Genomic DNA, 16212 nt, shown 5'->3' on the forward strand with positions numbered 1-16212 from the left:
GGGCGAATTTGCACAAGGATTTGTCTGGTCGTGAGCATTTTGAACGGGCGCCTTATGAGAGCTTTGTTCAAATATCTCAGATCTAAGATAGGTCTGAGAGCTTCGTCCTTCTTGGGCACGAGGGAGTAACGGCTGTAAAAGCCTGACTCGCTCAGAGAAGGATGTACCGGTTCTAATGCCCCCTTGCACAGCAGCTTTGCTATTTCTGCACGAAGTAGGTGTGCATTCTTCCAAATTCACTCTCGTCCCAGTCTGTGCTCGAAAGCACGGGGGACGGCGAGCGAACTGTGGTAATAGCCCTGCTTACAGTATTCAGCACCAATTCTGACACGCCCGGAATCGCTTCCCATGCTTTTGCATGTATAGCTAGGGGTAGAATGGCCTCTGGGTTCCGATCACCGCACTGCCTGGGGTCGAGAACCTGTATCAGAGGTATCGGTGCAGCGCGCGCGCACTCGATGCCTGAATACGGCGGCTCGCTGACAGCGATAGCTGGGCGGTTTACACTCAATGACTCGATCACTTTGGACGGAGAACATTCTGTGGCAAGAAAAGCGGGACGCGTGAGCGGCGCCGGGGATACAGTGTTTATCAGTAAGTGTGAGCGCTCGTGTGCATGGCCGGTATGTGGCATTAAGGTTCCGTCCCCTGGATAAAAGTGTAGCAGAGCGGGCAGTGAGTAGGTGTGGGCACTATTTTGTGGGCACGTTTCCTACATTTAAAGGGCACCTATTATGACTCTTTTCACAAGATGTAAAATAAGTCTCTGATGTCCCCAGAGTATGTATGTGAAGTTTTAGCTCAAAATACCCAACAGATCATTTTTTACAGCATGTTTAAATTGTCATTTTTTGGGGCTCAGAAAAACGTGCTGTTTTAGTGTGTATCCCTTTTATCCCCAGAGGGCGGAGCCTCACGAGCTCGCGCTCAGAAGAACCAGAAGGACAATCTCAACAGAAACTCTCAGTTGCGTTGTTCATTTCGACTCGGAGTCGGACAATAATGCCCACAGAGCCAGAGAATATATGCTGTATAGATATAGAACATGTACAGTTTAGTTTAATTATGGTTATAATTTATTTGTCATCTGCTTTTATCCACTATAATACAAGCCTGCTGTAGCAAACCCCATCCGAATGATGACCAAAATATACTGATGAATTCAGTGAAGTTTATTGTACATCACACAAAGGATGAGCGTTAGTTTTACTCCAGAGAATCACAGTAAGAGCTGAATAAACACAGTATAAGAAGTGAGCATTAAAGTCTTATCCATAAACTCTCTCTCTCTCCCTTTCATTATCATCAACATACATAGCGAAGTAGGTTACACAAAACACACGTTACAACTAACAGTAAACAAATATATACACACCTTTACAGTGGGTGCTAAATAAACTGGTAAACCTTATATCCGTAAAACGACTCGATGAGCTTTCATAAAGTGCGCGCTCTCACTTTCATTTCTGCCGTGATCAGTAACGTTAGGCCTGTCGCTCTGGAGACCGTAAGCTGGATCACGAACAGTACAGATCCATCCTCGAGTAACAACGAGAGTAAATGAAGACTGCTATGTTCATTCTTACATCCAATAACAACACACCTCAATCGCTTAGGAGTCATTCTTCTACAGCTGCTCAAGCATCAAACAATGGCAGACTCTGTGTCCAGCTCACTCAGGGCGGGTCTATGCTCAAACTGAAGTGTCAATCAACCGTCGTGGGAGGGGCCTGTGCAATTCTACGTCACATTGCACCAAATCTGAGAACAGCTCATTCTGAGACAGTGCTTATGATTTATTGATATTGTAAAAAAACCACTGGGTGGATTTTTATCATTCTAGGGTGGTTTTGCTCACACACTGCCAACACACATTTATGTTCAAACACCATGTAAAAGTGAATTTTGCATAATAGGTTTCCTTTAACACTCGAGCGGCATATGCCAGCTCTAGAGTGGGCTCTGCATGAGTAAATGACACAGGGGGAACCGTGCTTGTGTGTAGGGGTGAACGCTGGGAAGCGGGCACATTTTCTACACTCAAGACACCATCGGTGCGAGCCGGATAACCAGAATTGTACTCTTATGAGATTTCTCTGGGCTGCCGTAAAGACGGTGTTTGGGTGCAGGCGAGCAGGTTGTACAACGCGCTTGTTGGCTGCAAAATACACATCTGCAGTCGCCTTTTTAAGGGGACTGACAGAGCGAAATTCTTTGACGGCTCATATTGTTTAGACACTCATAAATACTCAAGCACCATCCTGTGAGTGGGAGGGTGCGAGAGGCGGGTTCGCTTTCTGTATGTAAGAAAGCTGGCCGCAAGCTCGGAGAAGCGAAAAGCATAATTTTTATCTGCCGCCAGAGCCAGGATTCGAACACTGTGCCACAGGGGGAGAACACATAAGCTTTCGGATAGCGCGAGCATATAAGAGAGCATATAATGTTTTGTGTCGGCGTTCGTTTGCAGGCGTGCGTGTATTATAACAGGCTCGTTTACTGCAATATTAGTATTTCCAGCCGCCTGAACTTAGAGGGGACTGAGAAATGTGTGAGAATTGGAGGTTGGTCCGGCCTCGGCGGGACTAAAACATTCTCTCTTCCTCCTTTCGCCGGTGAGTGAGGCACGCGGGGTGCTGAACGTTGCCCGTGACCGTCCGCTCTGACATCCCTTGAGAACGGCGCAGTTTGCGCGGCTCGGACAAAGGGAGAGAGAGCGGGAAGATGGTTGTAATAGGCGAATAGCCAGAGAGCGCCATCATGTCTTGTGACGACGTTTGTTTGCAGGCGTGCATGTATTATAACAGGCTCGTTTACTGCAATTTTGATGTTTCCAGTCACCTGAACATATTTCGGGACTGAGAAATATGTGAGAACTGGAGGTTGGTCCGGCTTCGGCGGGACTAAAACACTCTTTTCTCCTTTCGCCAGTGAGTGAAGCGCGCGAATGGGGCGCGAGGGCGGGGTAGCTTTCTTGTAACGTAAAGGAAGCTAGTCCGTGACCATCCGCTTTCTGACATCCCTTGTGAGCGGCGTCGTTTGCGCGGCTTGAACAGAGGGGGAGCGCGAGGAAGCTAGCTCAGACCGTCCGCTTCTGCCATCCCTTGTGAACGGCGCAGTTTGCGCGGCTCGAACAGAGGGAGAGAATGCGAGGAAGCTAGCCCCGTGACCGTCCGCTTCTAACATCCCTTGTGAGCGGCGCAGTTTGCGCGGCTCGAACAGAGGGAGAGAGAGAGCGGGGAGAGAGGTGCGAGGCATTTGAAACAACGCCTCGTAGGAAATTTCTCTTTTAGACAGAATGTGTGTCGCAGCGGCGAACACACACAGCAGAAAAAGGATATGACGCCGGATAGCGTAGCAGGCACGGCAGGCTGAAGACGGCGAAGACGACCGGCTTCTCCAGGCGCTGTCCTAAGCTTGCTGGTCGCTGAATTCAACGGCGGCGGCTTCTCTCAGAGTCCAGCGATGCGTAGAGATTCGCTGAAGTGATGAAAATCAGAGAGAACTACATAATCAAATTCACAAATATTACACCATTTAAACTTTATTAAAAATGCATAGGCTACTGAGTTACTAAAACAATCTAGGTAAAAAAATACACTTGTTTGTTCACTGTTTGAACATTCTTGTTTCCATTTGTTTAATTTCAAGACCTGAGGTGAATTATCCATTGTTGCTTTTACAGCTACAAAGCTGGAGCACTTAATAATATTCAGAGTCACATTACACGCTTTTAATATAAATAATAAAGAACATAAACAGTACCTGAGATTATCATTGCCACACTTTGTGTTTGTAGTTCCAGCGCGACGTCACAGAAAAATAGAAACCGATTATAAAATAGAATCGTCTCATGTGTCGCAGTCACGCCTGGTTAGGACAAAAACTCATGGAAAGAGAATATTAAAATGTTGTTATTTTAACATGGAAAAGATACCTTTTATCGCGTGTTAGGGTTAACCCTAACCCTGACACCCTAACCCTAACCCAATACTACAGGTACCTGGATGATGTGTGGGGGGTTTGGGAAGGCACTGATGAGGGTTGGTTGGAGTTTGTAGAGACCCTCAATTCACACCACCCATCTATCAGGGTAAAGTGGGAGCTGAAGTTGGATAAGATCGACTTTTTGGATACGACTGTCTATAAGGGACCAAAGTTCTTGGACACAGGGAGGCTGGATGTTAAAGTATTCTTCAAACCTACAGACACCCACGCTCTACTCCATCGAGGGAGCCACCATGACACGCATGTATTCATGAGGATAGTGAAGGCTCAACTCTTAAGGTTTCGGCGGATCTGTAAGAGGGAAACGGATAGAGTTGAGGCAGTCAAAATCCTGGTGAAGGCCCTTAGGGGCAGGGGATATTCGCTGTACTTTCTGAGGATGGCAATTAAAGGGGAGAGGAGCATGAGAGGGGTGGGGGTCCAGACTTCAAATAAGAAGGTCCTTCCCTTTATTGTAAAGTTTTCAAGGACGGCCCAAGGCTTAGCGACGGGACTTAGGAAGAACTTTGCGAGGCTCTCGAAGGATGAGGCACTGGGCAAACGTTACAGGATGGTGGCGGCCTACAAATGCAGAAAAAACTTACAGGACATCCTAGTGGACAGCAAGTTGGGTCCAGCTAACAGATCAGCTCCATCCAAAGCCCATGACACCTTAGTGAGAGGAGAACGCAGAACGGTACACAGAATTTCTCAGGTTATTCCCTTGAACCACAGAAACTGCATTTACTTGACCAGATGCGCTTGGTGTGGGAGAAGATACGTGGGGGAGAACTCCATACTCACCAGGATGTGGGGGCACAGGTATTCAGTCAGGAGAGGGACACAACAGAAGGGGCACTTGGTACCTCACTTCCAGAGGCATGGAATCCAGAACCTCAAGGTGTTCGGGCTGGAACACAATCCAGGATGGGGGAAGAGAGATAGGTTGAAGAGGGAGTGGTATTGGATCAACAAACTGGACACATGGTTTCCAAAAGGGTTGAATATGAGATAAAATTAATAAAAACTTTGCTTAGAAATTATATGAAAAAGTTTTTTTTACCCGTTTAATATACTTAGCCCTCACAGGAGGGTAGCTTAATTAGGATACCATTGGACTATCCCTGTATCTGCACAAGCACTAAAACCTACCCCTTACAGGGGATCAGGACTAAATTCTTAACATACCTAAACCTACCCCTCACAGGAGGGTGATTTAATTAGGATACAATTGGACTATCCCTGTATCTGCACAAGCACTAAAACCTACCCCTTACAGGGGATTAGGACAAAAATAATTTTATATACTTAAACTTACCCCTCAGAGGAGGTAGACTTAATTTTGTACAAGGTTGGGCTAACCCGGTTCTTTGAGCAATCATAAGGAAATGGATTGAGGTAGACATACAGGAACAATTGGAAAGTGTGCCTGTTGGTATGGATGGATCAGCCTCAGCAAAAACATGCTCCGGCCAGTGCATTTCTGTGTCCTTCCTAATCTAAACCGGATAACCAGGAGAGGAGAGGTTGTCTGGGGGAAGGCGTTGTCCTTACACAAGCCTAACCCAGGCTCTGTCACCAGCCAATCACAGATAGCACCATTCCCGGAGTATCACACACACCTAATACCTCTCAAGTTCATCACCACGCACATACTTAAGCACACACCTCGAGCCTCATAGTTGTCTGGTCTCGTACTTGAGTAAAGACTGATTACCCATTTGTAGATGTGCGTGTGTGAAATAACAATCTCCGTGTTGAAGACACTAGCCTTTATTGTAGCTTAGCACATCCAACAATAACAAATACAGACTATGGTAACGTATTCACCATCCCCGCGCCCCTGACGTCATCACGTCATAGCCGTAACCATGGCAACTGTCAACACAGTCTACATCCCCCTTCGTAAGTTAAATGTCTCCCTCAGGGAAAGTACGTGGTGACACGTAGTGAACAAGGGCACAAACTTGCACAGAGAGAAACTTCGATAAACTGTGGAATGAACATGTGGGTTAAGCATATGAAACGTATGCGCAGAACATGCAGCACTCTATTTAACTTTACATTTCCTTTCCTATCCTGTATTTTTTTTTTTTTTTTTTTTTTTTTTTGAAAGGAGGAAGGAGAAAAACAAAAAAAACAACAACAAAAAAAAAACAGAACCAACATGACAAGCAGTGTCCACAGTCCACATAGCCACCTGAACAGGCTGTAATAAGGGTAAAGTGTCAATGCACCTGCATGTCACAGAGCTGGTCTGTGACAAAGTCATCGTAGAGAGAGCTGGGTTTTGATACTCTCCCTGAGCGAGTAACAGTCAGAGGCCGTTGACCCTGTGCCATTTCTGGTTCCGCAGCAACCTGTCGTGGACTTAGGGGAGGTGCGAATTCAGCGGCAGCAGGCGGGTCCTCTGCTGAGGGGGCAGAGGCGTAGGTCTCAGGCGTTTGGAGTAGGTGGCGTCTGTTCCTGACATATGTGGCATCTCCAGCCTTGACTTGGTAACTGTTGGGTTGCGGTGCCATTCCTATCACTGTCGCCAGTCTGTCGTAGCCTCTCTGTGTCTGCATTCTCACTGTCTGCCCAGGTCGCAGTGGAGCCAGCGGCCTAGCAGCTTTGTCATAGTAGGCTTTTCCTTTCTGTCTCGCCTGTGTCAGGGCCGTCTGAACATGTACCTCCACTTTAGGTGAATACATGGCCTTAGTCATGGGAATGAAGGCCCTGGTGCGCCGGGAAAGCAGGCGCTGAGCTGGTGACGGCAGTCCATCTCTGGGTGTATTACGCAGGCTGAGGAGGGCTGCATCTATGTCTGTTCCGTCTCGTGCACATTTCTCCAGCAGGTGCTTTGCAGAGCGCACAGCCCTCTCAGCAAGTCCATTTGACTGAGGGTACTGGGGACTGCTGGTGACATGGCAGAAATCCCACTTGCAAGCAAACTCCTGGAACTCTCTACTTGTGAAGTAGGTGGCATTGTCTGTCATGAGCTGCTGTGGTACTCCGTGAGTGGCAAAGTGGCGTTTAAACTTGGTTATCAGTATGGCACTTGTAGTTCCAGGGAGCCGGTCTATCTCGAACCACCCCGAGTAGGAGTCAACAAGCACCAGATGCTCTTTTCCCTCCCACTCAAAAACGTCCGCTGCTGTGAGGGACCACGGTAGGTCAGGGACGACGTGTGATTGGAGGGGCTCTTTGGGTTGGTGTGGCTTGAGAGCATTGCAGGGGCCACACTTGGAGACCTCTTTTTCAATGTCACTGTAGATGGTGGGCCAGAACATGGTCTCCCTGGCCCTGCGCCTGGTGGCCTCGAGACCAGGGTGGCCCTGGTGCAGCTGCTGCACATAGTAGCGCTGCAGCGAGTGTGGAATGATGAATCGCTGACCACGGAGGAACAAGCCATCGACAGTTGTGAGCTCCTCTCTCATAGCGTAGAATGGCCTCAGGTCACGTGCCACCTCCTTAAATGTAGTGGGCCAGCCAGCGGTAACAACTTCTGAGAGACGCCGGCAAACAGGATCAGCCAGCGTCTCACGCTTCAGTTCCTCGACCCTGAGCGAGGAGAGGACGTCCACCACCATGACCTCGTAGTCCTCCATTTCCTCAGCCTGGTCAGTGGAGGGCAGATATGCACAGGAAAGAGCATCAGCGACATAGAGCTCCCTGCCCCTCTTGTAGGTGACATTGAGGTTATAGCGCTGTAGGCGCAGCATCATCCTTTGGATGCGTGCAGAGGCAGTGTGTAGTGGCTTTTTCAGTATGGTGATGAGGGGCTGATGGTCAGTTTCAACGGTCACAGCCCGTCCGTATATGTAGTGATGGAATTTGGTGCAGGCATAGACAAGGGCCAGGAGCTCCTTTTCAATTTGAGCGTAGTGCGATTCAGTCTCTGTGAGGGCCCTTGAAGCAAAAGCCACTGGCCTGTTGTTTTGGAGGCAGACAGCACCCAGTCCATGCTGCGAGGCGTCAGCTGACAGTACCACAGGTTGGTGAACATCAAAGTATTTCAGCACCGGGGGGTTGGCGATGACCTCTTTTAGTTTGGTGAATGCCGCCGTGTGGGGCTCCAGCCAGCACCAGTCCACATCCTGACGCAAGAGCTCACGCAGGGGTGCAGTGAGCTCACTGTAACCCGGTATGAACTTGGCCAGGTAGTTGGTCATACCTAGGAACCTCTGGAGGCTGTGCTTTTCCTTTGGGGGGGGGGATCAGGCGGACAGCAGCTGTCTTGGCAGGATCAGGTTTAACACCCTGGTCGGTGAGTAGGTGACCGACATAGGGGACTTCTGTGACCCTGAACCGGCACTTGTCAGGGTTCAGTTTGAGGCTGACAGCCCGTATTTTGTCCATGACTTGGCGAAGGCGCAGATCATGCTCCTCTCTTGAGCGGCCCCACACCAAGATGTCGTCTATCACAATTGCACATGGCTGCCCCTCAAAAAGCTGCTCCATGCACCTCTGAAAAACCTCACTCCCTGTGGTGATGCCATAGGGCATTCGGAGGAAGGCATAGCGGCCCACGGGAGTCATGAAGGTGGTGAGTCTTGAGGACTCTTTGCTGAGCGGCACTTGCCAGAAGCCACACTTAGCATCCAGAATGCTGAACATTTTGGCATCTGGCATGTCGGCGATCACCTCCTCCACGGTCTTCAGGGGGTGACGGGGCCTGAGGAGGGCTTTGTTGAGGTTTACAGGGTCGATGCACAGCCTGATGCTGCCGTCTCTTTTTTTCGCGGCCACCATGGCTGATACCCACTCAGTGGGCTCCTGAATCGGTGTGATAACTCCCAACTTGGTCATTCTGTGGAGCTCTGCCACGATCTTATCCCTCATGGCCAGCGGCATTTGTCTTGGAGCGCATATGGTGGGGGGCACAGTGTCATCCAGGCGCATGTGGTAGACCACAGGCAGCCTGCCAATGGTGCTGTTGTCGAACAGGTCCTTGTATTCTAACAGCTCTGGCGTTTCATGCTGGATGACGGCATGCACTTCTGGAGCAAAAGTTACATAACCAAGTCTGACGCTGTCTCTGAGACCCAGCAGCGGTTTAACGTTCCTGTCCACGACTTGGAATTGCAGCAAACCACAAATAAAGTTCACGTCTGCTGCACCAAGAGTCTGGATGATGTGACCCCCATAGGCGACGAGGTTTGCTTTCTTGCTGAGATTAATGTGAGCAGTAGGATCAATGTGCTGTAGCAACGCCCTGGATATTACGTTGCATTTGGCCCCAGTGTCAATCTTCACAATCAATTGTCTGCCAGTGTTGCATGCAGATAGTTGAGCAAACCTTTCATCTCGCTCACGCACATCCTGTGGTTGGTCAATGCTTTCACAGTAAAAAATTTCTATGCTCTCGCAGTGGAACACATCAGTCGGTTCTTGTGTTGGTTGCATGTCCAGTTCACTCACGTGTGCGTATCTGCCCCTACGTACAGTGGGGGGCGGGAGCTGTGCTGGTCTGGTGGCGGTGGATGGTCTTCCTGATCTGCAGCATCTTGAGAAGTGGTTGAGCTTCCCACAGGTGTTGCAGCGCTTGTTGAAAGCTGGACATCTGCTGCGGTCAGGTGCATGTTGCCCACCGCAGTTTGGGCATGGGTTGAATTGCACTGTGCACACCTCTGCTTCCTTCTTTAACTCTCTGTTGCCCTTCTCAGACTGTTCATGTAACATGCAGATTTCAATGGCAGAATTTAATGTCAGCTTCTTCTCCTTTAAAAGCTGTGCACGGACAGGGTCACTGTGGATCCCACAGACCAGACGGTCTCTGATCAGTTCATCATTTAGTGCACCAAACTCACATTTCTTGGCCATTATTTTCAGTGTGGAAACATAAGATTGGACTGACTCATGTTGTTTCTGGTTGGTTGTGTTAAATGCATGTCTGTCCATAATTACGTTTTTTACTGGCAGGCATAGCTGTTCAAACTTCTGTACGAGGACGTCGGGGTCCTCTCGATCTTCGTCCCTCTCGAAGTCAAACGTGTCGAATTTATCCAGCGCCTCCGGGCCGGCAAGGTTGACAAACGTGTAGGCCTTCACCTTTTTGCTAGCTGTTGATAGTCCGGCGTTGCTGTAAACGCGCCATTCCCGCTTAAACTTCTCCCAGTTGTGAGCGATATCCTCATTGAAGACGAGCGGGTCGATCCGGCGGAGTCCTTGAGCCATTCTGACACCATGTAGATGTGCGTGTGTGAAATAACAATCTCCGTGTTGAAGACACTAGCCTTTATTGTAGCTTAGCACATCCAGCAATAACAAATACAGACTATGGTAACGTATTCACCATCCCCGCGCCCCTGACATCATCACGTCATAGCCGTAACCATGGCAACTGTCAACACAGTCTACACCATTGTAACAGAGAGGCAGGGATGAAGAATCTACATGCAAGCACTACTTTAATAACAATACAAACAGGTAATACAGCGCAAACAAATAAACTCAGGACAGGAACATGGTACAGCAAACAACGACTGACAAACCACAAGAGAAACACAAGGGCAATTTATACACAGGCTAACAAGGTAACAAGGGGGTGTGTGGTTGATTGTCATGGGAACATACAAGGGTAACCAAGGGAACTAACAATACAACACGGGAGACTAATCAGCATGAAAAACTACAAAACATGGCACAAGACAGGAAATAACAAAAAAGTCCTCACACAAGACATGAACACAGGCTGAGATCGGGACAACCGTATATTCTCTGCATATTCTATGTTCCTGCGTTCCAAGTCTCACTTCTCCTCACCCCGTGTGTCCTTCCTTTTGTTTTACCTACCTGTCTCCTCTTTGTGTGCTCCTCATCCCACTCTAAAGTCACCACCCCTGCATATTCTCTGCATCGTCCATGTTGCAGTAAAGTTCCAAGCCATTCTCTTCAGTGATTATCTCCATTGACATCTCCCATCTATTTCCACTGATTTCGCTATACTGCAATAAACCCTTTCTTGATTATATTCCATCTATCTGAGTCAATCCATTACAGAAGACCAGACCCACTTTAACGCAGCATGAGTTCTCCAGATCCTTTTCAGGAGATCGTGGACGGACTCAATTGCGCGCTCAGCGCTTCCACAGCCACAACATCTGCCAACATCCCTGCTGTTGGGGCGAGCTTTACAGTGGGCCGAAACTCTCTGGACTCAAGCAGGACCTGTAACTCAATCCCTGGATAGTTTCACAAGGCACTTCCGAAAGGTCTTTGGTCGACCACAAGGAGTTTCAACCATTGGTGAGCAACTATATCATCTTAAACAGAGCAAGGTAGATGCTGTTCGAAACTGGTCCACAACCATCAAAGAACTCCAGCGGTTTCTCCCATTTCTATCAATGCTTCATCAAGAACTTCAGCTCCATCGTCTTCCCATTAACAAACCTCCTGAGAGGCAAGCCCAAGCCTCTGTCCTGGTCTCCCTCAGCCACACATCAGTTACAGTACCTGCAAATATATCTTGTGAGATTGTTAAAAAAAAAATACAAAATGGATCTTTAATGTTTTCTGTAATGACTGACTTCTTTAACAATCTACTCTTTTACTACGTTTGTTATTTTTTATTTAATTTTTGGGGAAATTATTATGGGATTTGTGGTGACAGAACTTAGTTTTTACCGTAACCTTTAACCTAACTTTATGTCATGTCTTCTCTCCGTTAATGATACTACTCTTAGTATGCAGGAGTAGGTGGAGAGTCATTGGAAAAGTTGCTGAAGCGTGCTACTGCCTCCCTGACCTACAGCGCCCTCTGTCTTCCTGATAACATCTCTGAGAGAGGCCTGGAGAATGTACCCCACTACTACTACAGAGATGACGGGATGAAACTGTGGAATATCATCAACAAGTATGACTACCAGTGGAGTTTAGTCTAGTGTTTTATTTAAAGGCATTATGATTCTCTCTCTCTCTCTCTCTCTCTCTCTCTCTCTCTCTCTCTCTCACTCTGTCTCTCTGTGTGTGTTACATAATACATCCAGTTTTAGGGCTGAACTAATGCATCCTGGTGCACTTTCTGGTTCAAATTTCAACAAGTATAGTGTCGATTATACGTGTCAACTAAATATAGTGTCGTTCATGGGTTTATTCAGTAAGCAAAATGTAAATATACCGTGTTGTAAACCGCTTTGAATAAATTCCTGCTTAAAGTCTTTGTAAAGTCAAAATTAAGTATGTGTTCTGAGATTGTCACACCACAGAAAAATGTGTTACTATCCACCCAGGCAAATTTGAATGATAAAAAAAGCAGCCAAGTAAATAAAATAAGCTATCAAAATCTTGAAAAAATGAGCAGTGGTCTCTGCTCTCAAACGCTGGGGGCGTGTCCACTGGCTGCACTGAAACCACACCCACTTGCGGGAAAGTTGACTCGGGGACACGCACCGCCGATCATGGCACCAGCTGTCGGCCCGACGGGAGGATGAAGGCAGAGGTGGGAGATAGTCGGTTCTGCCCCATTCACCAGTAACAGCGGATTATAGAATTCCAGTTGTCTCCGACGAAAGTGTATAAAACTATCCCGTGTAAAATGATCACTACAGAGGCGGGTGTTGGTGGTGATCCTCAGCTCTCCATCAAGGTGGCTCTTCACAAAATTAATCCACCTCTTGTTGATATGATCATTGTTCATGAATTTAAATAAGTACACCGATCTGTTTCGTAAGTGTTCACATCCAGGTAATACGCATTTCCGTGACAAAGGCATAGCTAGCTAGCAAACTGTAGGCTGTAGTAAATAATACTGACTGTAACTCGCGATTGAGCGGCGAACTGATAGGGGAGGGGGCAGCCTTAGTGGCTCCAGTGCGTCATCGACAGTAGGAGCGGGGCCAGGTGCTCAGCGTCTCCAGTGCATCATTGAGCCACCGTTTTAGCCCCGCCCAAAAAATCCTGAACACAGCAACGGTGAAAAACTGTTTAAAGGGTAACTAAACCCCTGGTCAGAGCCTGACTCCACCCACTGGCAATATTTGAAAAATGCTGGAAAAGTAGGCAGAGCCCAGCGGAGAGGTGGCGTGCATCTGAGATGCATCTCTCTGTAGGCAAGGGCGTGGTTAACTGGTTCCCTCTGAAGTCACAGGCCTCCACAACTTCCAATAGGAAAATTCAACTGCAGTAGCCACTGTTCAACCTGAAGAGGGCAGCACTCAGATGTTTTTACACCATATATTGTAGAATTAAAACACTTTAAACCCAAATGTCAAAAAAATTACTTGAATCAATGAACAGCATTAATAAAGCCCCAGTCTTACAGATCATTAACTAAAAAAAGTTGTTTTAGGGTTTAGTTACCATTTAACGGTCTAACTCCACAATTCAGTAATTCACAGTTCACAGTCTTTGTAATGTCTTTGTCAATACATTTCTAACATTTATAATGTGTTTAGATTTTTTTTTAGAATTGCCTTTACAGGGACTTTAAAAAATAAATGCAAAGCAAATCTACAAAAAAATGTAAACCTGAAAAACATCTGACTGTGAGTTTGCTTACAGGTTTGTTGCAGCTTTCTTGCCACACTACTATCAAAGTGATGCACACGTGCAGAAGGACACAGAGCTGCACCGTTGGATCAGTGAGATATTCACCAATGGCTTCCTGGAAAGAGATTCCTCAGGTCTGTTATCAGTCCGTTATCAAGGCTGTTGCAGTTGAAGATGCTGCAAGTGTGATTTCTGGTAGAATAAATAAAGCGTCATGACCAATGAGTATGCATTTCCAACGGAATTGTTGCCATATTAGGACATTTACTCCAACAAAGGTTTCCTTTCTTTTTATTTTGTGTTCAGCTCAGTATTTGCACAGCATAAGATAGACATTTTTGCTTTGAGGCACAACCTTCTTTTGTAATTCACCCCCACTGTAATTCACTGTTTTATGGAAAATAATTTAACCAGGTCAATAGTCAAAAGTAGTTTGGTTTATGGCTCCACTCTCCATTTCAGTTTGTGTGTGTGTGTGTGTGTGTGTGTGTGTGCGTGTGTGTGCGTGTGTGTTTGTGTGTGTGTGTGTGTGTGTGTGTGTGTGTGTGTGTGTGCGCGCGTGTGTACGTGTGTGTGTGTGTGTGTGTGTGTGTGTGTGTGCGTGCGTGTGTGTGTGTGTGTGAGTGTTTATGTATAAACATCCTAAACGGAGTTCCCCAGAGAAACAGCCTTTCATTCTTCTTCCCAGGAATACCATCATCTTTTCAGACATTGAAAGAGCTTATCAAGTTTGTTACCATGGTGATCTTCACTGCATCAGCCCAACATGCCGCTGTAAACAATGGACAGGTCAGTTAGTACAAGTCAATTCACTTCCAATCACACAGAGCCATTAAAGCTGTAGTCCGTGATCCTAATCTCATACACTTTTTCTCAAATCCAGCGAATTGCTCCACACAATCCTCTAGCTGTATATTTAGTGTCACGTGTTCATGTGCTTTGATTCATGTATATAGTTATGTTCTAGTTTCCCTTTCAAGGGAACGAGCGTTGCGTCGAGATTAGGGGTTGCACGACTACTGATTTCTGCTAGTCGATTTCTTATCAAAACAATACTCGAGTTACTCGACTACTCGTCGTTCATGCTACTGTAAATGAAATAGCTAGATCTTATCAATAAACATTTATTATAGCCTAATGCAACAATTACATAAGTAAACTCTCAAAACATTATAATTATGACATTTCATTTTTAAATTTTCATGTAACAGTCTAAAGCCAAATAAATAGCCGTTCTTGCCTTTCATTTCAGACGTCTGCTTCTAGGGGCCGTTCACATATCGCGTCTTTTCCGCGCTCAAGGTCGTTATTTCAAATGTAGGCGCGCAGTGAGCGCGCTCATAATGAAAGAAACATGGTGCGCTAGCTTTTCCAGGCGGGTTTTTCCTTCTCATCTCCAGAAATAGATCTAGTAATGCAAGGGCTAGAAATAAATGAATCCTTTGCTGAATGATAACTTCTTCGTCGTCATCATGGAGAGCGCAGTTTGGTTGCATAGCGACGACAGACGCCACGGGAGCGCAAGCACTTGTAGGAGACAGCGGCACGGCCGCACGCGCTTTCCACACGTTTTAGACGCAATATATGTGAACGGCCTCTTGCAGAGTTGGCCAATTACAATATTTTTGTAATCCTTGATGAAATACTTCCACACATCTGACGCGTGGTGTCTGTTGGTGACGTTCGCAATTTTTAATTCATTTATGGTTAATGGACGCTCGAGTAGTCGATTGTTTCCGACAGCGTCGACTAGTGGTTGAAGTAGTCGATCTATCGACTACTCGACTAGTCTATGCAAGCCCTAGTCGAGATTGACGCTATGGGGAACGCCTTGCGTGATGATGTCTTGAAGCACATGTAAAATCGGTCCAATGGTGTGGTGGAACGTCAGAGGCGGGTGACGTCACGTACCAGGAAACTATAAAGCCTGCCCGAAAACAGAAAGCGAAAGCTTCTCTGTCTTCAGTAGCGCTCTATGTGAAAACTGTCCCGTTATTTGGTGTTGTTTGTCTTTATATCATATCTATATATATGTGACCAGTCACGGAAAGTAGGGACACAAGTCGGTTCTGGGGCATTTTGAGTTATTTACATATTCTGAAAGTGTAGTATTCCAGCTTTCCAACGATGTATAACACATGGAAATCTGATAATATTTGGAGAAGTTGTGGCCATTTGAAGGTAGGCACTCAAAAAAACTGAAATGGTAGAAATCTGCTTCTAAAGATTGGCAAGTTCTCACGCTTCTGGGAATGACAATAGGGCTCATTTACATCTCATTTAGATAAGTTATACCCCCTGTAAAGCTCCCCCGTCTCCCCCTCCCCCCTGAATGTACCAATTCTACAAATTCTCTAAATAAAACATCTCCAGTTAACTGGCAGAGCATTCATTTAGTTCGTTTTTTAAATAAGATACTAGCGCTGAAATGTGTTTTTTTTTTTTTATCAAGTGATCAAAGTGCTCGTTGCTGCTGCGATCAGTGGTGCAGATACAGTGTTTACTCGTGTGGCTCGCGCGCACACTGCATTGTATTCACTCGACGCGCGCTTCAATCCGTTGCGGATACTCTCTATTTGTTCTGTTGAAATAACAAAATAATTCAAACGTTTGCATGTCCCTGCTTGATATACAACCACTGATGAACATAATCGTTTTGAAGAGAGAAAAAAAACTATACGAGAAAAACAAAACTTATTCAAGGGCGGATTCGAACTCTCAACCTCTGACACGGCTGGCGAATGCTCTACCACTGTA

At 46.6% G+C, this 16212-nt stretch overlaps 1 protein-coding gene across 1 annotated transcript in view; it reads left to right on the plus strand.

The window, feature by feature from the left end:
- LOC308693231 (hydroperoxide isomerase ALOXE3-like) overlaps window positions 1-16212 on the plus strand; it is a gene marked incomplete at both ends in the record, with an annotated part of 44577 nt that overhangs the window by 19176 nt on the left and 9189 nt on the right. Inside the window, 3 exons of the mRNA XM_081370024.1 lie at window positions 11652-11821; window positions 13468-13589; window positions 14144-14244. Of these exons, the coding sequence (XP_081226150.1) occupies window positions 11652-11821; window positions 13468-13589; window positions 14144-14244 (393 nt within the window). The remainder of the gene's footprint in view (window positions 1-11651; window positions 11822-13467; window positions 13590-14143; window positions 14245-16212) is intronic.

This window comes from Scardinius erythrophthalmus, assembly GCF_964197995.2.
Source record: "Scardinius erythrophthalmus genome assembly, chromosome: 7".
In the NCBI taxonomy this organism is placed as follows: Eukaryota; Metazoa; Chordata; class Actinopteri; order Cypriniformes; family Leuciscidae; genus Scardinius; species Scardinius erythrophthalmus.